Here is a 27,031-nt window from a genome sequence, read left to right on the forward strand (position 1 = left end):
ATTACAAAAAGAGTGAGACTCATGCTGCAATGACCCTGGATTGGCCTCATAGAGGAAAGCTTTGCTTACTTCGGCAGAAAACAGAATATACCAATTATTTCATTGGTTCTAGTGAATGTGAGCATACTTTCCTAATTATAGGGGGTTGGGGCTTGAGAGGTGGTTCTGATCCTGTTTGTCCTGGAGTTTTTTTATGTGTGTGGTAAGAATGCCTACTATAGGTTGCCACAACATTGGTATGGGTGTTGCCATATGGGAATAGTCTTCCCAAAGATCTATCATGTTAGTGAGAAACATGGAACCGATGGAAAGAAACTAACACAGAGTAAAAGGGGACCACATGCTGCAGATATTGTGGGAGATATATTTGGAGCATGGATACCTTCAGTAGGGATGATTCTAAATTAAGAAAATTATCTACAGGGGTTGATCGTTTATCAACGGATACTGCTGGTAATTGATTCTGAAATGGTTGCCATGAGAACCATGGTTTTACAAAATATACTTGCCTTAGATGTATTATTGGCAAAAGAGGGCGGAGTGTGCAGTATGCTGAAAATTCAGCAATGTTGCACATATATTCCTTATAAGACTAGAGATTTGCAGGGATATATCAGCAACATTACATATTTACATGATGACTTAGCTGAACTGAAGGTTGATGGTGCTTGGGAGAAACTTGGTAAGGGTTTCTCTTCAGTAGGTAACTGATTTTTAACATTTGCTAATAGCTTATAAGGGAGGATACTAACTCCGATAGTTGCTATTGCTACTGGCATACTAATGATAGTTCTGTTTTATAAATGCTGCAAAAATAAAACAAAATATGTGAAACGAAGGGCAAGAAAAAAGAAGAAGGAAGAAATAGAAACAGAAGATCGAAATGTGTTTATTATGATGTTACGAAAGATATTGAAGGTGTTAGATTAAAACAGATGAAAACTATGACATCAACATTCTGAAAGATTGTTATCAGATAGTAATCTGATAGGTGATATTGTGACGGTTTATAATAAAATCTGCTCAATGTAATCTGCCTGAAAGTGTGAATTAACATAAACTAATAAAATGGATTACAGTGACACATGAAAACATAATGTATCATGTGAAAATGTGTAAAGGAAAATCGACAAATGTTTTCCTGAGTAATGAAATTAACATAATGAAAACTATATAATGTTAGTTGAGAAACGTAGGTGATTAGTATTTAATGAATAAATGAAGAATAATCTTGTCTGTTAATCGAATATGATTTACGTCTCCTAGAATGCAGAGACATGACAAACACAGAAGAAAAGCTTTTATTCTTCGCAAAAGACTTCATAAATCTTTTAGAAGATCATCTTCTCTTTTGATAAATAATGTAGGCCTTAAAAAATGTTAGAGGATGTGCTTACGTACTCCAGTCCTTCAAAAGTTTCAAATGTTTCCTTAGAATGTAGATATTAGTTTATTTCTGACTGAACGTTTTAGATTTTTTTTCCTGTCTATGCGAGAGATGAGTTAGTTCTAGTATAGTTGCTTCACCATTTATATACTTATGTATCGAGGACTTCCTTTTCCTTCCTTGGAAGTTGATGTAATAAAGTTTAGACAATAGTCGCTTAGAAATATTTATAAAGTAGAACTCGGAAGACTGTCTCCCCATGCGAAATGACCAATGAGGATGCGAGGAGAAGAGAGAAAATGAGATATTTAATGGAGATAAGAGTGTGATGTATTAAAAAACCGACTGGGAGGAAATGTTCATCGTTCACAAGATCGGTGACCTGTCCCTGCATTCGTTGGTATACTGAATGCCATGCTGATTCTGTTTCTCATGCTGGTGTGAATCCTGCAATCCTAAAGACTTTCCTATTGACTTTGCATATCATTGGCTGGTGATGTTGCTTGTGCTATACCCTTTCGGCCGAGGGGTTAGATTTTCAGACTAAATGTACGCTGTTCATTTGTATTTCTAGGTTTGTATGAGAAACTGATAATTCTGCATACATGTCTTTGCAATGATTTTACTCTCTCCTTCTCACTCCTCTATACCCTTTTGTTGATGTATTTAATATGAGTTGTTTCTTATTGTGAATTTATCCTGTAACATTGAATCTGAGAAATGACATTCTAATCTATGTACTTGTGTTTGACCATTCATATTATGAAATAACAAGAAGAAGATACGAATTAGTGTTTGTCTTTATTCATGAGTTATTGAGTTATTTGACATGGTATTGATATTTACAGACGTTTAAGCTATTTCTTCATTGAAGGTCCTCCTGAGGGAATAGCATTCCGACTTTCATTACTTGGTCCCTTTTAGCTCTACCAAAGATTCATCGGAGGATCTGTGTTACAGCTAACTGTATGATAATAACTCATGGGCCCGTCATTAGAGTTAGGTTGCTGATTGTTTTATAAAGGTTGGTGTGGGAAGTAAGACGATAAAACCCCCACCGCTTCCGCTGCATCAATGATGGATGGCAAAATGTTCGCAGGGGAAAAATTCAGTTGTTTTGATATTGACCCATGATTTACTCTGCTTGTTAGAGAAACAACTACCAAATAAGTGGTATGGTAAATGGATATCAAGGCAAGTTCTAGTTTGACAGCCATTTAAATATTTAAGGACATTCACTGCAACTTTGAAACTTGTGCTGGAAGTATGGGATGGATATCCAGAGTTGCTGTTTTGAGAAACAGTGATGATTTAAGGATAGAGTTATTTCAATGAGGATCATTAAGAAGACATCAAGGCCCAGCATCCAAGCTAAGCATACAGCTTGTATTTATGATTGTGTTTTGACAAAGAGCCCTAGGAGCACCGCAGAATAATTGGGTTGGGTGGATTGAATGTATCTGTCAACCACAAACACAAACCACATTGACGATACATCACCATTGACATCATCCGTATTCTCACGTTCCATTAAGGAACTTAAATTAAATAGTTTACAATTAAATGGTTGTCTTGGCCTACTTTTAGTGCTATGACTCATCATACAACCATCATACAACCTTAATCCCACCTAATTTAGCCATGAACGTTCTATGTAACCATCACATAGCCACTATCACAAAACACATAACCATCCTCATACATCAATACAATCAGATATCAGATCAACCAACATCGCATAGCTTCATAAACACACACAATATAATCTGATCACATATCTATCATTATATAACAGCCTGTAAGTAACAACACAAAGAACACACCCCTTATTCAACCTGACATCCACCATTGCAGCACCGCATATTCACCATAATGTACCTAATAGCCAACATAAAAATACACCACACTGTTTAATATGGCAGCACATCTCCCATCATACAATCACAAACTTCAGCCTATATCTATAATCCGCTTTCATAAGGTCAAACACCTACTCAACAGACATCATAAATTCAATCAAGCAGCTCCATACACACACACACACACACACGCACACACGTCTGGTTGCACAACTGACTCCTGATGAAAGAATAGAGGTAAAATGGCTGCTTATGGGCTTATATTTCTGCGAGAAAGGGCTACATCCTATATAATGTTTTAAAGAAACATACGCTCATTTCTTGAATGCAGCAGATTTGATATGTTTTTCTGTAGCCTCAACTTTGAAATGTTATTTGAATAAAGTGAAAGGTTAAACATGTATTTATTTCAGAAAACACATATAATTTAAAATAAAATTCCGTGGTACAGCAGATGTGGCATGGAATATTCAATATTACGAATCAATGGGAGGATCTTTCGCTGAGAACTACTGTACTATGCAAGTAACTTTTCCATCTCTTCTGAATCTTTCCCAGTAATACTGACAACCATCTGGAATTCTCCTATGACTTGTGAACTCTTGCTAAATCTTTATATTTCAAATGAAATCGTACTTCTTGGAACCTTATTTCTTTGCACAGTATTTAAATGGAATTTGATTTCTAATTCTCTGAGGTACATGGATTGCTTATCATTTTTTTGCATTTAATTGCAATTTATGTTTTTAAATTTGGTTCCATTATTGTAATTTTGCTCTTGTTGAAAAGCCATTGGTTGCATTGGTATTGTCTGCTCTTCATAAAAACGCACAATAAAATTAATGATGGTTCAACCTGTCATCTCATAGTTTGCAACTATCAAATTTCACATCTGTTAAAAAATGTGTGGCAATTATAAACAACACAAATATATTTTGTTATGCAACATTTGGCTTCTGTGCATTGTTCATCTTACTGAAAACATATTATTAGGCACCCTTACTAACAGCATATACAGGGCCTTATTTAAACTTTGGTGGATGGGACACTATCAAAACGTGACAGATATCCAGTCCTCCATATTACAAGTGCTATAGGCTTCTACGACCTTGTAGTACGGTGGATGGGGCATTCGCCACATTAGTGACAGAGTATCCCACCTACCAAAGTAAATAAGGCCCATATTCTACATAGCCTAGCCTCAAAAGCATGATGAACCAACATCTTTCAAGCACCATCCTTTTGAATTAAAGTAGCTCAGCTCATTCTACAAAAACGAAGCTCAAGTATCCAAAACAGCCTCCAGCACACATTACCCAATCATGTCCCACATCCCTAGGTTATTTATGCATTTACACATGCAAGTAAATATTCCATCGCAACCACTTTACTTTAATGAGATTGGTTCAAAGATTGTTGCCCTTGCTCTCCAGCAGTTGATCTGATGGCCCTTGAAATATTGGATCGGTAGATATGGGCTACTCCTTTGATAACAGGTATGGCGTGTTCTTAAACAATTCTGTGACTTTCTTAACAAAAAGTCACACTAGTCTAGAAAAAGAGGGATAGATTCCCATATCACGATAGAACAAATGATATAGTTGCTCTGGGTACTGGGAAATGTGTACAGGTTTTTGGTGCAAAAGCCATCCTGTATCCCTACAATTTCTGAGCCTGTGAAATAAACTATATTTACCTGAATTAACTGGAGACCTTCTAGACAGTACTCTCAGAATCAAATTAAAATCAACTCTTACCGTCGTTTTCAGTGTGGTGGTGGGCACCGTCGTTGTCCACGGCACTACATGGATTATCACTGTTGCTGTGGTAGAGAACTGAGGGGCAGGGCTGTCTGTCACTTTGATGAGAAGTTCAAAGGTCAAAGGGTCATATACGCCACCAGGTATGTAGGAGAAAGTGCTGTGAAAGATTTCAGCTGCAGCAAGGTTGAAGCGGTTGTTGATATTTCCTGTTAGCAAGATTTATAGAGGTTTACAAATATACGCCCATGATAATATCAGTTTTCAGACCTTTATAGCTCCTTGTACTTTTCAGCCCCCCTAAGCAGATTAAGAGCCACAAAACTGAAAATATTAACTACCCCTAAGGTATGATCCTGGCTATTCATTCGAATGTTGGTCTGTGCGGGGCGGGATTTCAACAAATACAATCACTATACAACATAACCAGAGAAAAGTTAATCTAGTATTTTACCAGTCTATGAACTGGGTACACATTGCATTGCCAACCCAAAAGTTATCTTTCAGGGGTGGCAAAAGGCTATAAACACTGTAGCATGTGTGTCAAAATCTTTTTTTATTAGGGGCTTAACATTTGGGGGATGTATTATCTATCAGGTCAGTTTAACATGGCCTTGGAAACTCAGGGGCAATGGGGACATTTTTGTAACAGTTATTGCTTGCTGTCTCTGAAACCTCAGAAATTATATACTACTACAAGCTAGCTAAATTACCAAGTACCTCCTTTGTAGGTTGTGATTTTGAAGCGGTATTGAGGCAAACAGTCAAGGCTTACTTGTAAATTGTGGTTTTGGTTTAGAAATTCAGGGCCCAATTCATGAAGGTAAACTTAGACCTGAAGTCGTAGTTTAAACCTGCAGTCTAAGTTTAAACCTGCAGTTAAGTTTAGACCTAAAGTCTAAGTCTAGACCGAAGTCTGATTTAAGACCTAAAGTCTAACTTTAGACCTGAAGGCTACTTTTAGATTTAGAGTCTATCTTTAATCCTGAAGTTCAAGTTTCGACCTAAAGTCTAATTTAGACCTGCAGTAAGTTCAGATTTAAAGTCTTTAGACCTGAAGTCTACCTTTAGACCTGAAGCCTAAACTTGAACTTCAGGTTTAAAGTTTGGCTTCAGGTCTAAACTTAGACCTTAAGTCTAAAGTTAGACTTTAGGTCTAAACTTAGATCTTAGGTCTAAAGTTAGATTCTAGGTCTAAAATTAGACTTCAGGTCTAAAGTTAGACCTTAGATCTAAACTTAGACTTCAGGTCTAAGTTTACCGTTGTGAATCAGGCCCTCAGATGCAGGTAGCAAAAAGCACTCAATAATTATACTGTCTCTTTAATGCTACATTTCAATAAAATGAAGACATTTGTTACCTATTAGTCCACAATGGCTTAGCTACTTACCCTTTGTTGTCAGTTGGCTTAATCCACAACAAAGAGGAAGGTACAGCCATGCAGATAGGTGCCACGCATCATGCAGCAACCTTTGCAATCTTTGGTAGGTCAACATCAGCAGAAGTGTGGGAAGGCCGGTGATCAACACAACCATAGAACCAAAGGGGAAATTAGGCTCCAGAGGATTAAGAGTGCTTTGTGAAACCCACCAGTATCTTGGCCTGGAGGCTCCTAAGATCTTCTCTCATAATTTGCAATCTTCCATTTCAACAGTGCTGATTCTCTCTCACAGCGGAAATGATGAGAGAGATGCAGAAGGACAATTTGCGTCTTGGTGTAAATGCATCTTGGGTCAGACTGGGCAGTTCAAGCAGCACTACTGTCTTGGACAGCTAATTTTCTTCAGTAGTATGTCATCACATTATAATTTGAAGCAGTTAAGCTACTACAGTTTTTGGGTTGAATTTGGACAAGGTTACCAGGAGGCAAAGTCATCTATTAATTTTACCTTACATCTAAGCAACAGCAGACCTTGCTCTCCAGGCCTGGTTTCTATCCCTGTCTCTTGAGGAAGGGCAACAACAGAGTCCTGTTAACTATTTGGTTCTTTTCTACCATGGTATACACAGCTGCTATTGCTTGAAGGGAACATTTGAACTGCAAATCTGACTAGAAGGGCTAGCATTCTCCCAAAATTAGTAGCAGTTGATGCCATGCACAGGATATGAGAAGCATTCAAATGCAGGTGCATTTCTTTTGATGTGTTCCCTGTCCCATTTGTAATCAGGCACTTTGATAAAATCCTTGTAGTTGTTGAGAATCAGACAGAGAGCACTCTGTTTCGATAGCTGAAGATCCACAACTAATGTGGCTTCTTCGTTGAGTAATTTCCCTGACAGTTAATGGATTTCATTTCTATGATGTCTGAAACATATGGGAACTAAATCAGCAAACTTTGCGGAATTTACCAGATGCATTGAAATGCTATATTTTTGTCTGACGAACAATCTATTCAGCTACAATGGTGAATAGTATAAGTGAATACAAGGGACCGCAATGGGGGCAAATGATACTTATGGTAGTAGTTGAGAGATTATGGCTCTGGGAAAATCAGTTTGCAGAATATAGCCTGCACATAATCTTCTGGGGTAGATACATAGACAACATACTGTGCATATGACAAGGTCCAGAACCAACTTTAAAAACCTACTTAGAAAATGTAAATAAGAACCCAAGGAAAATTATGACCATGCCTACGATATTCACTAAAGAAAACAATTTCCTCAACATCACTTTCTACATTACGACCACTCAAATCCAGACTTAACTTTATAGAAAAAGCACTGCAGCAAATTCAACTTTGAGAGCAGACAGCTGCCAACCATCCACTACCAATAAGAATATACCAAAAGGTGAACTATTACATATCAAATAAATCTGCATTGAAAGAGCAACATACAAATCAGCATCAGAAGATTTGCTAAAATGACAGAAAGTATCTTGAAACAACTGCTAAATAAAATTGGACAAACATCACATCAGACTCTTTTATACCTCACCATCCAGATCAGAGAAGTCTCAAAACATTATTTGTTTCATAATGGACTTCCATAAAGGACATAACATGATGAGAAAGATTCTGAAGCAACATTGGCACTAATTGACAAACAATCCATCGATCATGCACAGTATTAAAAACTACCCTGGAATGGGCTTTCACCATGCAACAAAACCTGCATCAACTTCAATGCAAATCAGAATTCATTTGTTATAGAACAACTCAAAATACTTTCTCAGACAGACCTGTTGGTTTTTATACTTGTCACAAATGTAATGTCTGCAAACTGGGTGTGAACAAAATCAAGAAATTTTAACAGGAACCAGGCATGAAACTATCAGTAAAGGAGTGAATAAACTGTAACAGTACTTTTGAAATATACATTATACAATGCCTTTGCTCTAAACTTTGTGTGGGCAGACTATCCAACCACTGAGAATCTGCATCCAAGAACGTTACAGAAACATCAACAAATCTGAAATTGGTCCACCTCTAACACAACATTTCACCCTCACAATAAGACATTTCACTTCTTAGGCCTGGAAGACATTAAAGTACATGCTGGAGGAGGCAACTGTGAGTTGCGTGTGAGTTACGTTTGAGAAAACGTGAAAGTTAACTGGCAAATCTGCTAGACACCATAAACAAGGGACTTGATAAGGATGCTGAAATGCACTACTGGCTGCAAGACAAGTGAATATGGATTCCAAAAACCCTTATCTAAGCCTGATTACTATGTCATTTGGGACACTTTTTTGCCTTACAAGTTAAAGATTCAGTATGTATTTACCTTTGTATGTTCTAACACTAGATGTTCCTTGAAAACCTACTGCAAACTCACCTTTGTTGTGTAGATTTAGACCTTTAATCTATCTACAAGCCTAGTATAATGCATATAAATTCTATGCAATTCCTTTCTACTTTTAAGTTGTCTGTCAATATTCAATATTTTTGTTGCTTAATGACACTTCAAGTAATGTATTTAGTACATCTTGCATTAAGTTGATTTATCTAAGAAGAACACCTCCATAAACTTCTCCATTCTGCAATTACCACCATAGTATCGATGGAAGATGTTAAAAAGACAACTCGTCACTGTTCAATTCTGTTTCATTCCGGAGATTCTCTCCTTACCACTGTTGACAATAGGATATTTCTATTGGAGTAATCACATCTTCATGTTATCATACTGGTTCTACCTATACATATTTGTATCCAACATGGTGAATAGTCTTCAGGTCGTATAGATTGCTTTTCAATTTTCATACTTTTTCTAAACACTTTAGTTTCAGCAACCAGCTTCTAGCTTGTAGCACATTGAGCTTTCACATTCTGTTTCACACGATTTTCCTCTTCTCATTTTATTTTTCCCAAATACACTTTTAGGGTTCAACTTTACATGTTATATATCTTACCTCTCACCCTTTGCGATCAAGTATGTATAATATAGTACAAGATGGCTGTGTCCGGACCGATTGCAACATGTGAATGAATGAAAAATAGAGCGCAACAGTTGCCCGAGGGTGTTAAGGCGCTAGTACCAGTTAGTCTTGAGAGGGGGGAAAAAGAGCAACAAGATTAACCCTCTGCCGGTCCGTTAAAGAGTAAAAAGCCAAGTTTTCAGGGCCTTGTGAAATGGAACGCAAGAATGGAGACTGGAAATGGAATGAGGGAGCAAGTTCCACTGCTTGGATGTGGCCACCAAGAAGGCTCTACCTCCATATCTCAATTTTTTATTCTTAGGAGCAGTTAGGAGATATCTACCTGAGGATCACAGCGGTCTAGGGGGAGTGTATTGTTGGAACATGTCCCTGAATTCTCCCAGGCCAGTGATATGCAGGGTCTTGAAAAGGAGGCTAAGAGCCTTCAAGATAATTTGTTTATTCACAGCTAGCTAGTGAAGTTTCCAAATCCCCTCAGAAACTGAATGAAATTTGGAGACAACAAGAATTAATCTGGTTGCAGCATTCTGAGCCAGCTGCAATTTGGCAAGTACAGTCTTATTAGTATCCAGGTAAAGAGCATTACAGTAATCCAACCTGGATATAATAAGTGCTAAAGCCACTTGCTTACGTGCTGGAAAATGGATAAAAGGAAAAACTTTCCTAGGGCTTTAATAATCCAAAAACAGGTTGAAACCATCCTGCAGACCTGCAGGTCGAATGATAGATTTGTATCGACCAGGACTCCGAGATTCTTAGAGGAGTCATTTAGAGAAGGTAAGGCTCCGAGCCAATCTGGCCACCACAGATTGGACTGAATGTTAGTTCAACCCTAAGACACTGTGGTGAATCCCTCTGGGCACAATCATTACCCTAAAAAAGGGGTGTAGAACTGTTTCTGATATCTGATAGTGAAGACACGTAATCGCAATTTATATTCCTAAGCATTTGTATTTTGAAGTGAGGATGGACTTATATTCAATCCATGATGCTTCAATCTCAGTGAAGTTCACAATACGATGTACTACATATAATATTCAAAACGCAACCAAAAAGCAATCCAATGCATTTCGAGCATCGTGCCCTTCATCAGGGATTTATTCTATAGTTAAACAAAAAAAATGTAATGAGGAAACCATCCAATCACTGAACACAATAAGTAGTGCTGGAGTGATGTTAAAAGTGCTTGAGTTAGAGTTGTAGAAACGCGTGGCGATAGACTCACCCATACATGATAGTGTCTGTCAATCATGCCCTGAAACATAATATAAGAACTGCAAGGTGAAAGAATGTGTGATGGTAAAGTGCCCGAGTATACGACGTAATTATAGAATAAACCAAATATGTGAACTCAAGGAAAATAGCATTAAATAGTCTTATGCAGCAGGCTGGCGCTGTTGGTTAACATGTTCATGCGGTTGTTAAACCAAATGTGAAGAACAAAACAAAGTGTGAACTATGCGCAATGCGCCGTACTCAACCAATCCAGTTTCGGCGTTTATTCAAAGCAATAGGTGAACAGAAAGAGACATGCATTGGGACTAAAAGCAACTTGCTGACGCAAGTGAGATTTTACTTACTTAGGTCTTCATGCAGTGAAACGGTGTTAGAGACGTTCAAGCGTCTCATTAGTCCGGGTTGAGGCAAAGTGAAACGCGGTTGTGACCAAGGCTTGTATAAACCTTGGGCGTTTTAGTAGAAAGTGTAAAAGGACTGAAAACTCAGTCCAACAAAATAATAGCGGCCATCTTGTACTGACTAATAGATACGTAGTGGCATGTTAATGAAAAATAAAATAAACAGAAAAGTGAGAGAATAAACCCAAAAGTCTCCAGGTGTTTGCAAACAAATGTTGAAAGCATTGAGTCAGAATTCTCATTGTGCAAGATAAACAATAAAGAAATAGGGGATGTTTAGAAAAAAGATTCAGGAAAAGAAAGACTGAAATGAAAAATCAATCAATGTCAGAAACATGAGTCAATTAATATACACGGTAAATAGAACAAAAATATTGTAGATGACTCAGTATATGATAAACCTGCGGCAATGTTGGTTGAATATAACATTGGAATTCCATTGTGTCATTCTGTCGGATTCTGATTCAGGCTAGAGAAAGAATGTGAAATAAACAAAATATGGAAGATAGATGTAAAGAAAAAAGACTGAATTAGAAAAAACAATCAATGTCAGATGAGCAGAGCATCAGAGTTTTCATTGTCTCAGTATATGATCAACCAGCGGCAATTATAGTTAAAGATAGCATTGGAATTCCATTCTGTCATTCATCCCATGTGGTTTAAGGGCATCGAGATGTCTGATCCAAAAATTCTTCCTTTGTAGTAGGAAGTTGTTGTTGTCTCTCCCCTCGGTTTTGGTGATGGTTTCTAAGATCAAGAATTTCAGTTGGCTGATGTTGTGTTTGTGTTCTATGAAATGACAAGCAACTACAAACTTCATGTTTTTAGTTCGGATGTTGCTATTGTGTTCATTTAGCCTTGTTTTAATTTTTCTTTCAGTCTTGCCAATATAAACTTTGCCAAATGGGCATTTTAAGAGGTAAATTAAATTAATGGAGTCACAAGTTGCAGTGACTTTTAGATTGAGATTGGTACACTTTTTAGGATGTGTCATCTTAATTCCTGGGATGATGTTATGACAGTTGTTACAATTGTGTCAAGGTTGTGTCCCTTTTGGTGTAGACGGTTGAGTATTTTCTTTGTTGGTGTTTAGACATTTTTGCCTCTATTGTAAGCAAAAATAGGATCTTGGGTGAACAGATCTTTGAAATCCGGTTCCATCTTTAAAATAGACCAATGTCTCGTGATAATATTTTTGTAAGCACAACTTAAAGTTGAAAATTTAGTTACTACCACCATGCGGTTATGCGTTGATTTAGGTGTGATTGTCATTAGATCCTAACGTGCTTTCTGTTCACTACGAAGTCTAGCTTGATCTGAAACCATCTTCGGGTCTCCTCGTTGTGCAAATCAGAGTAACATCTCATCAGTTTGGTCAGTGAGTCTGGTAGGGTTAGAAACAATCCTTTTAACACGGAGTAGTTATGAATACGGTGAATGTTGTTTGAGCGATTTCTGATGGAAACTGCTGTAATGAAGAGCATTATTTCTGTCCGTTTGTTTCTGAAGAATGTCTGTTTCTAAACCATTGGCAGTTTTTTTGATTTGCACATCCAAAAAGGTGATTTGTTCAATCTGAATGTCAAATGTAAATTGAATTCTTCCATCAATTGAATTGAGTTCTTCAAAGGGCATTTAAAAGTGAAGTATGTGATCCATTCCACAGTATAAAGATATCATCAATGAACCTCACAAATAATTTGGTGTGTGTTTTCCAGATGTCTTTGGATAAAATGTTATCCTCCTCAAATTGACTCATAAAGAGATTAGCGTAAGCTGGCGCTGCACAATTTCCCATTGAAGTACCAGTCAGTTGGAGGAACCAATGATTCCTCCATTTGAAGTAGCTTTGATTATGTGTGAAGTGTAATAATTCCATGAGTAATAGTTGTAAATCCTGATCGATTTCAGTACGAAGTAAAGCTCGCTTAATGGCTTCAATGCCAAGTTGATGGGGAATTGATGTATATAACGACTTCACATCAACTGTGCATAATAGCAAGGAATCCGAATTAGCAAAAGAAATCTGATTCAACTTCATCAAAAAATCAGTGGTGTCCCTAATAAAGGTCCTCATTTTCACCACACTGGGTTGCAGATAGCGGTCAAGAAATTGACCGACGGGTTCATGTATGCTACCTCTGGTTGAAACAATCGGTCTGAAGGGTGGATTGTTGAGATCTTTGTGGCTTTTCGGTAACATATATATTGAGGGACTTCTAGGGTTGCTTTGAGTAAGAAACCTTTTGGCTCTCTCATTGATCACTCCGTTCTCTTCAGTCTTTTTGAGAAAGTCATGTAAAATTTTGGAGAATTGTTCAGTGGGATTGGTATTCAATTTAACGTAAGTGTGTTGATCTGACATATGTTTTTCTACTTCTGAAACATAATGAGTGGTGTTCATGACGACCAAAGCGTCACCTTTGTCAGCTTTCTGGCATGTCTTGTGAATTTCAACACTAAACTGAGGCTGTGCACATGCGAAAACTATTTTGATTACACCATAGATTGGACCACATGGATGCTTGACTACCAAAAATCAAGACCTCCGTCTTGTCTCCTTTGAGTCTTAAGTAGTTTTTTTCCATCTATTTGGCCACAGCCTGCATGCAGTTTTTAAAGTTGATGGCAGTTACATCCATGTCCCTAGAGATCAACATGATGCTTTGGGTGTCATCAGCATAGTACAGTGCTTCGAGCTTAAAAGATCTTATGAGTTTTGCCAGCGGAGAGACATACAAGTTGAATAATGTAGGGTTCAGGGGGAACCCTGAGGTGCTCCATATGGCAACGTTATGGACTCCAAGCAGAATTGATCCACAATAACCATCTGTGACCTGTCATTCAGAAAAGATGCCAGATGTTTGAGTGCCAAGTCTGTAACCTCCAATTCCTGGAGCCGCTCAACAAGCAGGGTCGGGGAGATGGTATTGAAGGCTGCTGATAGGTCAAAAAAGGACCAACGCTGCAGACTCCCCAGCATCCACCATGGAACGAATGTTATTGACTGCAGATACTAGTGCAGTCTCAGTTTCATGGTTGCTCCTGAATCCAGACTGAGATACATCCAGCAGTTGAAATTGATCTATGTAGTTCATCACCTGGACATTAAGATGTTTCTCCAGGATTTTAGTAGGTGAATTTTTTCTGACTTTTAGTCATCACGTTCATGCCATGTTTACATCACTGAAAGATGACTGTGTTCGGACCAATAAATCATCTAATATTATCCTCACTAAGTTTACACCTATCTTTACATGTTTTCTTCTTGGACAGCTAGGACCGCATGCACTTCCGATTGGTCTTTGTCTCTCCAATCCAGTAAAGACCCATCTTAGAGACTTCAGAATACTCTTTTCCTGACTCACAATTCACCATTGTGTTCGTCCATAACTCTTCAAGAGTTCATCTTGATCATCTTGACCAATAAAGTCATGTGACTATACTTTGACCATCACTTTTTTCCTTATTTCCGGCTTCCACCATCCTCCCTTATCCCGACTTTCGAATCATTAGCCTTACGTGTGCATTACTGCCTCAAGCAGACCGCAGTGAGTTGCTCCTGACACTTCCACTTATAGAAGGTAAGCGCTTTACAGTTAGTTACTCTCTAGTCATGCATCAAATAGGTACTTGCATTGCATTAGCTTAGTCCCAAACTTTTGTGCCTAGCAGGACTCAGTCATTGGCCATGACGATAACAGGAACCGAGGTATAAACATGTTTGCATCCTGTCTCAATTTCATTCGCTTGGCCTCGTAATAGACTTTACATAACCATTTTTTACCTTTCTTTCAGAAATAAACATCTTGATCATTGAAGTACCTCCTTACTCTCTGTACCCTTTTACTTCTGCCTCAAGACGAAATACATAAGGTATGACAACATTAAATACCTGTTGGGTTCGTCAGCTCACTATGTCTTTTTTCTAGAACTCTTTGGGTCTCGGTATATACTTTATTCTTTAACCTATCTTGCTCTTTAAGTATTTTGTCTGCAACATTCTTGACTTCTCACCCTGACAGATATGTGCACACCACTAACTTTCACTTCTTTTTCCTTGGCACATTTATATTATTGGTATGATTTGAAGTGAACTTTCACAATAGTATCAAAATGTCATTTGTGGAATTTCATTTGTCTTAAGAATATACATAATAATGCCAACTTTGTTTCCTTTTTTCTTTTTTTGACTTTTGATTTGTGTTCTTTGTAAATAATTTTTCCTCTTGTCATTATAATTTAATACCAACTGTGTCATTCTATATGGTATGTCTATCATATTTGTTGTCAATTTTGGAAAATGATGTAATTCCAATACAATACACACAGCCTTAGAAAAAATCCCCAGGCCTGCGTGCCACCTAAGAGGCGAAACACGTGTTCGCTGTCATTTTGAAAAACATTCTTTGAACTATATTTAATAAGTCTGGCTCATATACAGCAATGCTTTGAATCACATTTAATAAACTAGCAAGATAAAATAATGATACACTGCAGATTTACTGATATAAAATTTGTTTTAACTGTATACCCTTTCTCCTATCTGGCTGCTTAAAGAGGTTCTGCCCACTTCAAGGTACTGACAGTTGTCAACTTTAAGTATATTAATCAGTGGGGACTGAAAAACGGTTTCACCCTTCTGTATGCAGTGGGTGTTTTAGTGGAAACATGTGATAAGCTAACTGTTTCAAATGGTGGCCAATGTAATTTAACATTTGAATGGGTTAACATTAGAACATTTGTAGACTAAATATATCCCCAATGAGATGCTGGTATTCTTATTGTTGTTTGTAATTTTCAATTTATTGTAGAGTTCATGTCATGAAACCACCTGCCATTTGAAGGGCCTTTCAAATTAGGAACAATATATCTCTCTCTTGATGATTTTGGAAGGCTGAATAATTCTTTAGTTCTAAATTGGGTAAGGAGCTTGAATGTTATTATCATTTAAATTGAATCAGATGGAGTGAGAAATTGACATTGAGTTCCCATATCTTTAGGATTGTATATATTTGTGGCACACAATGTTTTATATTTGAACTGCATGGGTTTGGAATCAGCACTGGTATATCTTTATCGTCACAGCCCTGGATTGTTGGATAACATAATTCAGAGATTTGAAGTGAGAAGTAGGCACCTCATAATGTATTCCTTTACATTAGCTGGAGAGTATTCGTGATCTTGATTTATAGCTTATCCTTTACTCTTTGAGGATAAAATATACTTGTTACACAGAGATATAACCAATACAAGGAAAAATCCAAACGGGGGATTTTATCTCATGTTAGTTTGAATAATTTCCATGAATCTTAGCAAAAGGAGATAATAGTGAGGGTAGACTTTTATTCTCCACTAGGGAATCCTACATTTGAAAGCTATTTCACAGTCTTTAATGATGCTATCAAAGATAATGACATTTCTATCCTACAAATGTTTCATTGCACATGATTGTGAGGGATTTACCTTTTAAAGCGTATGAATTCTATATTCCAAGGTCAAGATCCTGAGTTTTTTTGGTTTCAGATATGTAGAGATCCATCACCCTTCATTGTATCCCTGTGACTTCCAGGAAAGCGCTAGTGGAGCTCCCTGAGGTGTGGTGTGATGTGAGTTCTGTGTGGGAGGTTGAGGATGACTCTGGCTGCCAAATTCTGGATGGTTTGTAGTCTTCTAGTGAGTTGCTTGGTGATCCCGGCATAGCGCTGTTTCCGGGGTCTACCTTACTGGTGACTATGACATGAGTGAGTTTTCCTAGTATGCATTTAAATACTGTCCCTACACTGAATGTAGCATATAAAGCAGTGGTGACAGGATACGGTATTTTGTAAATATTTAGTGTGACCAGATCTTTTTATCTGTGTCAGATAAAAGTGGCTTACTTACCCCTCTTGTGTAAAGGTCTGTCATTATATCTGACCTAGAACCTTGCGCTTGCATCCTGTGTGCATGTTGACTGCATTTTGGTGCAGTGAGCATTGGTGGTATCGCATGTAAATATTCAGTGCATAATTAAAGCAATCACATGATGTACTTTCCTTGTCCGAAAAATAGTGAGGCGCCTCACCCCATCATCATTATCTGTATGTTTACATCTTCTTTTAGTTCGGTTTATATAAGCAAATATTTTGAGGGTCGGTACTTGGACTAGCAGGTGACATTTTATTATTTGTCTGTCATTGGTAAGGATTTCCAGATGTTTTACTGCTAGACAAACATTGAGGCTCCCAAGGCACTGATGTTGCATCCCCTACACCCTTACCCTACATTTTTTTAAATCTACATGATATGCCCTGTGCCTCAATTTTTGTTGCATATGGTGCATACCCCCTGTGTCCTTTGCCATGACATTTCACCACCTGTTGCATTATGTAGCCATGTGGTGCAGTACAGGCGGCGAAATGTCCACTGCCACTAAGGATGGTACAAGAAGGCCACATACCAGTGGTTCTCTGCAGCAGTCTATTGCCTCTTTTTGTTCCTGTTGTCTATGGTTAATATGTGTCTGGTTTTTGGATGGTGCACTGGAGTCTATGGCATACTGTAATCTTCAAAATTCAGTGCAACTGCTGTCTACATTATCAGAGAGAGGACAGTTCCTGCAGTTTATGTAATAGTTCCTAGAATCATTCTCCAAATTGCAACGTAAATGTATTAATGATTCCTCATGTAATTGCGGAAACACAAGATCAAAAAAGTATAGAGAATGAACAGTTGACATGTGTTTCGCCCATCTGGCTATCCCGCCAAGGGCTTTCTCAAGGCTGATCAATAACATTGTTGCATCATAATGCATAAAGCAAGCATATTAACTTACAAAAATAAACCATGACAGACATAAATCAATAAGGACATGGAAGCCCTGGTAAATCATAGAAGAGAAACATAAAGGAAACATAGGAGGTACAGAAAAAAATGGAAAGGGGAATACCCCAGGTCAGGAATGGAACATGTTGCAGAAGAAAGGAGGAAAGAAAAAGAGGGAGCCAAAGAAAAAGAGGGAGGGAACATGCCCAATTTCAGGGGTGGAACATGTTCTAGAGAGAAAAGAGAGGAAAGAACAGGAGAGGGAAAACAGAGAAAATGAGAATGGAACGGGAAATGTACATTATGAACATAAATAGTAAAGCACACATAGTACATTGCATTTATGATGACAGTGATTTTCTACAATGTAATATGTGTGTGAAATGGCAGAAGTGGTAAAGCAAAGTCACGACTAGAAATAACATTTTAGTAGCATTGCATCAGTACATTGCATCTGTGATAACAGTGATTTTCTACAGCAAAATGTATGTACAAATAGCAGAAAAAGTCAAGCAAAATCATGGCTAAAGATAGCATTCTAGTGGGCTAGCATGCAAGGTGATTTCCATGGCTAATATTTGTGTACATAAAATTCAAGCTGGTTGCTAATTAGTTTAAGATTATCATGCATATGTATATCTATATTAAACTCCCAATTAGAGACATCCACTTTAAAGATAGTGATAGGCCCCATCTTTAAAATCACTGTGATCAACTGGACTGCCAACTCAGCAGATTATATACCTTCGCCAAGCGATACGATAACATCCCACGTGGAGTCACAACATCACAAACCAGATGACTAATAGACTCAGTCTGAAGCTCAGAGGTGAATTCGCCAGGCAATGAAGTAGTAGCCTCAACTAACCTAGTAGGTGTCAATGTTGAATCAATTGTTGTTCACAGGTACCGTGTTGGATTTTGCAATCAAAACATTTAGGATACCAGAACCAGAGTGGAAAATTCACCAAATATCACAACACAAAACCAAACAAGTGGAGTAACAACACGTGCCAGGAAGACACAGAAATCGGAAACCTGGAATCAAACCAGTTAATAATTAATCTCTCAAGAATGGAAAGTTCAGGTTGACAGAAATCTCCAATAAGGGCCTCTCTTTTTGTTCTACTTCCTATTGGGACTTTACTGAAACGCAGATTGATCTTTTCAAATTCACCCGAAAATTAAAATGAACTTCATTTTTTTATGACAAACCAAAGAAACCGGATGTTACAAGACCAAGATTAAATAGTTTTCTTTCGATGCTGTGGCTCCTCATTTTCTTGTGGTTTGTCCATTTATGTGATGTTTGTTAGTTATTTGATGTTTAAAGGCATCTTTTCTGAATTATTCACTTAGCCTTTTTTTCCGCACAGTTTCTCTGACCCTAGAAGCTGTTTGCAAGAAAAATTACCTTGCATACCCCTCAGGTGGGCCCTTTGATAATGTAAAATATTATCTTTGTAGTTCTTTAAGTGTATAACATGTAAGTGCCCTTCTTGTTTTTCTGTAGATGATTAGAAAAGTAATCCCTTTATTACTCTAAGTCATTATGGATTTGATATCTTATGAGCAATAGCTTAAGCATTTAAAAAAAAATCATCAGTCTCTTTCAGTAACCCTGTCCAAATGCAGGAGCTATCGTCTGCCTATCTTCTTTAGCAGATGATGTGCGTGGACTAAGTATGGTTTTCAGAAGTACATTTATTGTTATGTTCGAACATGTAGAGATTTACCAATTTCAGAAAGGAATACCCCAGCGTGGATCTTTCTGTTTGTTGGAAGAAATTGCTTTGGGACTTGAAATGATCATGTTTGAGTGCCAGTATACCGGGTTTTACAATAAAATCAGTAGGGACTGCATGAGGTCTTTGTAGTTTGTTCAGGTACATTTTGGTGACCTCTCAGGCCCCATCCTTTGGTACAATAGTATATCAGGATTCTATAGCAACTGTGTTCAAAATTTGGTCTGAAATACTGAATGTGGATCCTTCAATTCCATTGGTGACAAGTGCTCCAATACAGACCCACACCCTGAGATGACTGGTCTTCCATAAGAGATGCTACACATGCTTGGGTACGTTGGGAGAATGTATAAAATGGGCATTTGGGGGTTTTGTTCCAAAGGAAATTAAAGTTAATGGAGCTAATCCAACCTATTTCCTTTGCAAGTGACTTGATTTCGATTTCAAATTTTCACTAGGGATGACCTGACTATTTTCTGTAATGTCATCAGGCTGTCTTTTAGCTTCTTCCAAAAAGTCCTTAATATTCTGGAAGACAATGTTTCCTTTCCTGGAAACAGCATAATTATGATGAAGGGTCTTGCTTTCATACAATGCACATAACAAGAACCCACAAGGTTCGATCAGCTGCTAGCCGTGTCGTGGCATGGGTATAATGATAGTTACTCATCTAGGAAAGGAGATTCCCTTGAATGAACGTCCATCTACTGCTAAGTCAAGAACTCTTTTAGGGAGCATTCCTCATAGCAATCATGTGGAGCACCTTGGAACTCGTGGCATGAGTCTCCTGAGCAATTAACACACTAGTACACCAGAACCAATAAAATTAGAAGAAGGGCAGCACAGTGTAACTGTACTGAGAATGCTAGAGCACACACAAGATCGGACAGAAAGCCTCGTAATGAATCACATACGTTTTCTCTCATCCCTACCCGCTACCACACTAGAGGTATGGAAAAATGGCAGCATGCGATCACCGTTCCTGCTAGGAAGGCAGTGCAAGCCTGCAGGTCTATGCCTAAAACAATATAGTCATGTGCTTCTGTAAAGGAACTGACATAAGAATTAGGATACCTAGGATACATGCCCTATAGCTTCCTGAATTGGTGCTTAGTGAATTGGCAGGTCAGGCCGCAGCCCCCATTTTGAACCAATTTTATGGCACAGCCAAGTGCCTGACCCTTCCACAGAGATCCAGCTACTCCAGTGGCTTCAAAGAGGTCGGATTTCAACCTCGCATCTCTTGGGGATCCTGCTGAAGTTCTGGTTCTTTCCTAGGGAGCATTCACAGATCAGGCCTCTTGATTTGGTACACCTTTGCTGCTGCATAAATAGCTGCTTCACAATAGCTGTCCAAATCTCTCTTCAGTCTTACTTTTTTTTTACAGAATGTTGTAGCCCAGGCAGCTTCAGGCACACCCACCTGCTTACCTGGCCAATCACACTTATACCACACACAATAGCAGCCACTTCCTCTACCTGAAGCCCATGAGACCACCCTCCCATTGCTAGAGGACATCTACCTTTTATACCATTCCTGCTAGGATGGATGCAGCACTTGTACCTATGGAGTCAATGGAAGCATGTGCCTGCTTACATTTCCCTTTCTAATGATGCCATACAGACCAGTGACCTGGCCACTGCAGGCATTCACTAACTTGCCTTTTCGGAACGGTCCTCTACAACTTTAGCAGGATTCCGGCTGACCAAGACAAAACATGATCTACAGTTTTAGGTTTTGGAAGAGAGGTGCAGCTCAGATATTCCAGACTATCCAGAATCTATCTACTGTGTATTTGTTATAATTGCAACTGCTAGCTTGATGCACTTCTTGCAGTTCTTGTTTGAGTGACTCGCATCATTTTCTCATTAGAACTGAAGCTAGCAAAAGGCATCTATGCTTGCATGGTTTTGCTGCTGGGTGGCATTATGCTTTTGTCGTTGCTCCCTATGGGCATTAGAGCGTGCCTAACCAAGGAGGGGATTTTGCCTCCAGGTGGGCAACACCTGGTGGTGGAAAGCTTCATACAGATTACAACAAAATGGCAGCCTTCAGCATTAAGTCATTTAGAAACCTGATTGATTCTTCAAGACCCCTGTAAGGTTGAGGGCGTGTCAGGAAGATTTATCACTGGAACACCAAATTAAGTATGATTATTCTTCTTTGCATCGCAATGCTCTGCAGGCTCAATCTTCTTGCATTAATCACTTCTTTCACTAATATACTCTTGTTTCTTCACAGTTTTTTTTCTCCTGGGTGCATACATGATTTTTTCTTTTTGTGCTTTCTTGCTGTTTCCTTGAGAGGTTATTATGAGCTGTGCTGTTTATCCTCATCAGGTACTTGGCTTGTTCCGCTTGGTTTTTCTTTTATGAAATTGCAGGTGCCCAGATTTCAATCCACGTTCATTCAGAGTGGAAGGGCAGGAACCTATATTCCTCTTTGAAGAGAAGGAACCTTTTAACACTTGATATGTAGTGTATTTTTAAAGAAGGGGGTCTTCAGCTCTTTCCCTTATTGTGGGAAGGTTGGGTGCAGTTCTTATGGTGATAGGGCTGTTGTTCCCAATTCTGAGTGTGTAGACCCCGAAGGTCTGTATCCAGGTTTAGCATTTTTAAATGTATTCATCCACAGTCTAGTGATGGCAGTGTTGTTCCATTAAGGCAGGGGTTGAACGCCTTCTGACGCATTACGAGCATGGAATGTGTAGTGTCTGGGAAGCCATGAGGCAAGGTGTTGTCTCCATTTAGGTGGTATGAGGGCTTGGATGCTAATTCTGAAATCACAGACAGGGAGTAATAGTTTCACTGTTATCAGGAGGGAGAGCTGGTACGGTGGTGTGGTGGCCCTCTCGGTAATGTGTTCTTCGAGGGAGAGATCAGTATTGAGAGTGAATCTGAGTGACCTGGCATGGATTGATGGATGGGGCATGATGCCATTCAAGTTGTACATGTATGTGACTTGTTTTCTTTTTCTTGGCACCATTGTCTGTCCCTCCCATGCAAACCACATTTTACAGAGGCTTGGGTTGGTAGGATATCATCAGAGGGAATTCAACCTTATGAAGTTTCTCGTCTGAATTTAGGCCACCCATTTGGAATATTTACCTTTCCCATTGACCTGCCGCAAAGTTTTGTCTATCTTGTTACGGTTGAAGTCTGTGAACCCATTAATATGTAGAGCAGCTGTACCTCTTTCCGCAAAAGCTCAGTTTTGCTACCCAGTACAAGTAGTCTGAGAACAATGAGCAACAAGGTATCAGTGGTTGCACTTTGTCCTATTAAATCCACAACATGGGTGCCTTTTAGTCTATGCAATACAGCTTAAAGACAGGTTCTTGCTCATGTCAACTATTCAGCACCGAATACCCAAGCCAACAATAGTAGTGCCATAACGCCCATTTGCGGCCACCGCTCTGTCCTACCAGGACCTGCAGGGCTCCCCATTCGCAGGGCTAATGAGTCTTAGCTACTAGAGCTGCCGGGGCAGCTCTGGTGGCTAAGACCTACTAGCGCTGCCAATGGGGAGGAACAACAGTGGCACTTAAGAGACAAAATAAGAAATGAAAACAAGAGGTGCAGTAGTGGAATTTGAATGAGATATAAAAAACTCCTGTATAACAGAGAAGGATAATATAGAGAGGAGTAAATATATTTGTAAATGGGGAAAATTAGAGTTGAGTCAGGAAATGTCATGACTCGCTCCTTGTGCTCTCGTGCCCACCACCAGGGGGCTGAATTGTGGGACACTCCAGTGTTCTAATAAGCTCCTGGACGTTCCCTTGTATGCATATCCTGACTTGCAGCCATTTGGACACTATTTGAAACTTGCCATCCATTCCCACATCTCTGGAATACCCTGCCGGAACACCTGCGCAAGGAGCCCGTTCTTTTGAAATTCAGGAAACTTCTTAAAACTATCCTGTTTAGAGAGTCATTAGAATAACACCTCACTTTTTCTTATGTTATTGCACGGTACTAGGACGCTATCTTCCTCTCCAAAGCGCGAAGAGACCAGTTGGTGAATCTGCGCTATATAAAAGTCCTTTAACATACCATAACATAACAATCTATGCCAGGTTTTGTGGAAGCCAGTCTGCTCATGCTTGAACCTTCATTACCTATAATCCCCTGCTCAATGCTCCTGCTCCACCCCTGCAGGTCCAAGGATGGTTGGAGGAATTCAGCACACCTGTGGCTGGCAGGTGCTAGCCTTCTCACACCTGATGCATGTGATTACTGTGAGCTCTTTCAAGCCCCAACTCCCTTCAGTCCAGTGTTGGTCATTGTAGCTGCGTACCTGTGAGACCGAGCCTTGTTTCCTAAGCTTTTGTTGTGATTGTTTCCAGAATTCCTGAGCTATAGTTATTCCTTGTTTCCTTAATTCATGAGCTATAGCTATCCTTGTTCCTGAACTAGCACTGCCTGCAGTGTTACCTTGATACCCTGATTCCTGAGCTGCAGCTATTCCTTGTTCCTGAACTAGAACTGCCTTCAGTGCTACCTTTATTCCTGATCCTTAGTTATTCCTCGTTCCATTGATTCCTAAACCAGTACTATTTAGTGCACCCCTGAAGTCTCTTTTCTACATTTACCTTTTCCCAGTCCCTGCCTTCTTTTCATTCACCTTTTGTTTCAGTTTCTACCTTGCTGTCTTCCTGTAGTCTAAGTTTCCAGTATCCTTGTGTTTTTTTTTACCTTTGTTTTCTTTTATTTCCTGTTAAGCTCTTCTCCTTGCTAGCTCCTTATCTACTGTGGCTTTAGTTCTATACACTTGCTGTTACCACCTTTTGTGTTCCTGTTTGATCACCAGGATCCGTGAGCTCAACTGACAAACTAGGTGGTGTTTCATGTCTACTGTGAGTATTGTCTTTGAGTTACATTTATAACATCACCATAGGTATCAGCTCCACAGACCCTGCCTTTGCATATATATATATATACATCCTATTTGTGAGTATTTGCAGTCAGCATCTGTAACAGCAATTGTGGGTGAGGGACTTACTGAGCTTCAGTTTTACCGTATGGAGATTCCGAGTGCTTTATCCCACATTCCCTTTATTGTTAACTTTGTCATTTATATGTCGCGCACTTCCTGGGTGTTGGTTATTATAAATGCTTAATTGCCTCACGAGTGCTTGTCCTTTCTGAATCGTAACCATTGTGTTCCTTTGTGCAGGCTTCTCCTTTAGATCCCTTTTCTCCTCTGACTCGATGTGTGATCCTGGGCAGCACTGTACTCCTCTCTCTGCTTACATTTTCTGCCCGCCCACCAGTCCTTGCCCAAGTCCCTGACAGAGTCCCAGACATTCCTGACAGGAAATTGGAAAATTACACAAATTAATAATTATGGCATTGTTACTGGGACACAATGGTGACAGAGTAGGAAGTAGCAGCTATTTGGATAGACAATAGTTAGATGTAAGTACACAAAGAGAAGAGAGGAGTCCTTACCTCCGACCACTGAATAGCTGAGCACTGAGTTGAGGTCTATGTCATTGCACTGCAGTGTCAAAATTGGAGCTTGAATGCTCAGCGTAGAGTAGATTGTGATGTCATAGAATGGTGGGTTACATATAGGGGGGTTATCATTAATGTCCTAGAAAAAAAATATGATTATTGGGGTGATTGCACAACATACAGAGGCTTTTGCCATAATTCAACATATTAACACTAAAAGATGTGTTGGGCTGCAACCCTCACCAAATTACATCCACCATCTCAAAAGGTACATAGGCATCACTGAAAGACGCATGCCTTTATAAAACATTAATTACTCTCAGTTTAGTGTTGGCTCTGAGCAATTAATGAATTGTGTTCTCCGAAACTTTGTCACAGATGCCATATCCTGAATGTTCACCAAAGACATAAAACCTGGCTTTGCATCCATATAAAAAATGCAGGCAAATCAACCTAATGCCAGAAACAACTGAATAAACCACTTTGCCTTCCTTACTGATCTCAGAGACATGACCTCAATAAGAGCCGCCCTCGTGTAGACTGTTTTGTTGGGTTCCTCACAGTTCAGATCTAACCTGTCATGTTGATACTGGAGCATTTTAGCCACATGAAGCATGTTTGACTACATTTGATTGACATTTGCTCCAGCTAAAAATGTGCATCCTAACCTGTGCTTGCCTATTTAGTGGATAAGCTGGCCATCTCCAGCACAGGTTCCTGCTACCCAGGACCAAAAATTACCCTGCCCATAGTTCTTCCTTACAAATCAAGGTCAGCCCGTGCCATTCTCACAAAATGCTTCCTTCATGTGGTTCTCTGTCCCAATCAAGGGATGCACACCCTTCCGGTGCATTACAATGTACCTTCTGTCTGATCCAGAGGATCACTGTCTGACCAGCCTCAAATGTGTCAGTCCCCACCAATTCTACAGCTGACCAAGGGATGGCGGGGAACACTTCCAAATATTTTACAAAATCTGCAGGCTACTATGCTGAGCTCTTGAATGAATCTGTTGGAGAAACTACACAAACTGTGCTAGAAGGAGACTCAGTTCACTGTGTTATGAACAGTTCTGTACCAGTGATGTCAATTTACCAAAAGACCATATGAAACAGAGTTGACTTCACACACTCCTTGATGCTCCAATGACATTAAAGCTCCTTTCGAATTCTCACTGTTTACCCTATCCTCTCACCACCTTTCCTCTCTCCTGGTTCCTTTTTCTATTTCTTCCAGCTCCATCCACACCAGCACTATGAGGTAAGCTTAGGGTGTTGTAAATCACTGTACAAATAAGCAACCTAAAACAGCACAACATGTCCTTTTCTGCTATTAGTTTGGAAATATTGATTTAAAAATCAATCCAAACAATAACAAGAGGGTAGAGTGAGAAAATGTGGATTCAGTGATAGTCAGCCATTGGTAACACAGAATGTATTCATTACTTTTAAACAAACTTTGCCCCAAAGACATTGACAGTGAAAAATGCTATGGCAAAGCTGTTCTGGCTTACTCAATTGGTCATATGCAGACTGTATTTTAAAAACTCTGCTCTATTTTGTCACTTCTCTTAGCACAAACATACGCATCTGGCAAAAACAAGTTCTGTGTCTGCCATTGCAGGATTTGACAAGTCAACATGAGCATCTAAAATATGAAATGTTATTTTTTGAGCATTTTTCACCTAATAGCTCATCTAGTGCTAAATGCAAGTGGTCAGTCAGCACTCTAGATGTAGTAAATGGTGCTCTAAGACAACCAGGCAAAAAAACAAGAGTGTAGGGGTCTGCTTTAGTCTGGTGGGCAGTGTCCTCCTCCATAAATGTAACAGACTACCCTGTTTGCCAAACCGATGGTCTACACACTCTGTTTAGAGTCAGGTGGACTGTCATGTTTCTGCCAGAAATGCCCATGGGGACTAAGGCTGTGGAACCCTGGACCAATGACCCCCAAGTTCCAGCCATCAAAGTAAGCACCGCTGACCATCGCTGTATT

At 39.2% G+C, this 27,031-nt stretch overlaps 1 protein-coding gene across 2 annotated transcripts in view; it reads right to left on the bottom strand.

The window, feature by feature from the left end:
• Positions 1-27,031, bottom strand: part of CDHR4 (cadherin related family member 4) — a 392,851-nt gene that overhangs the window by 150,186 nt on the left and 215,634 nt on the right. For both annotated transcript variants that reach the window (XM_085625056.1, XM_085625057.1), the window contains exons 13-14: positions 25,031-25,175; positions 5,004-5,215 (exon numbers count right to left, since the gene is read on the bottom strand). In XM_085625056.1, the coding sequence (XP_085481182.1) occupies positions 5,004-5,215; positions 25,031-25,175 (357 nt within the window). The remainder of the gene's footprint in view (positions 1-5,003; positions 5,216-25,030; positions 25,176-27,031) is intronic.

This window comes from Triturus cristatus, chromosome 9, assembly GCF_964204655.1.
Source record: "Triturus cristatus chromosome 9, aTriCri1.1, whole genome shotgun sequence".
In the NCBI taxonomy this organism is placed as follows: Eukaryota; Metazoa; Chordata; class Amphibia; order Caudata; family Salamandridae; genus Triturus; species Triturus cristatus.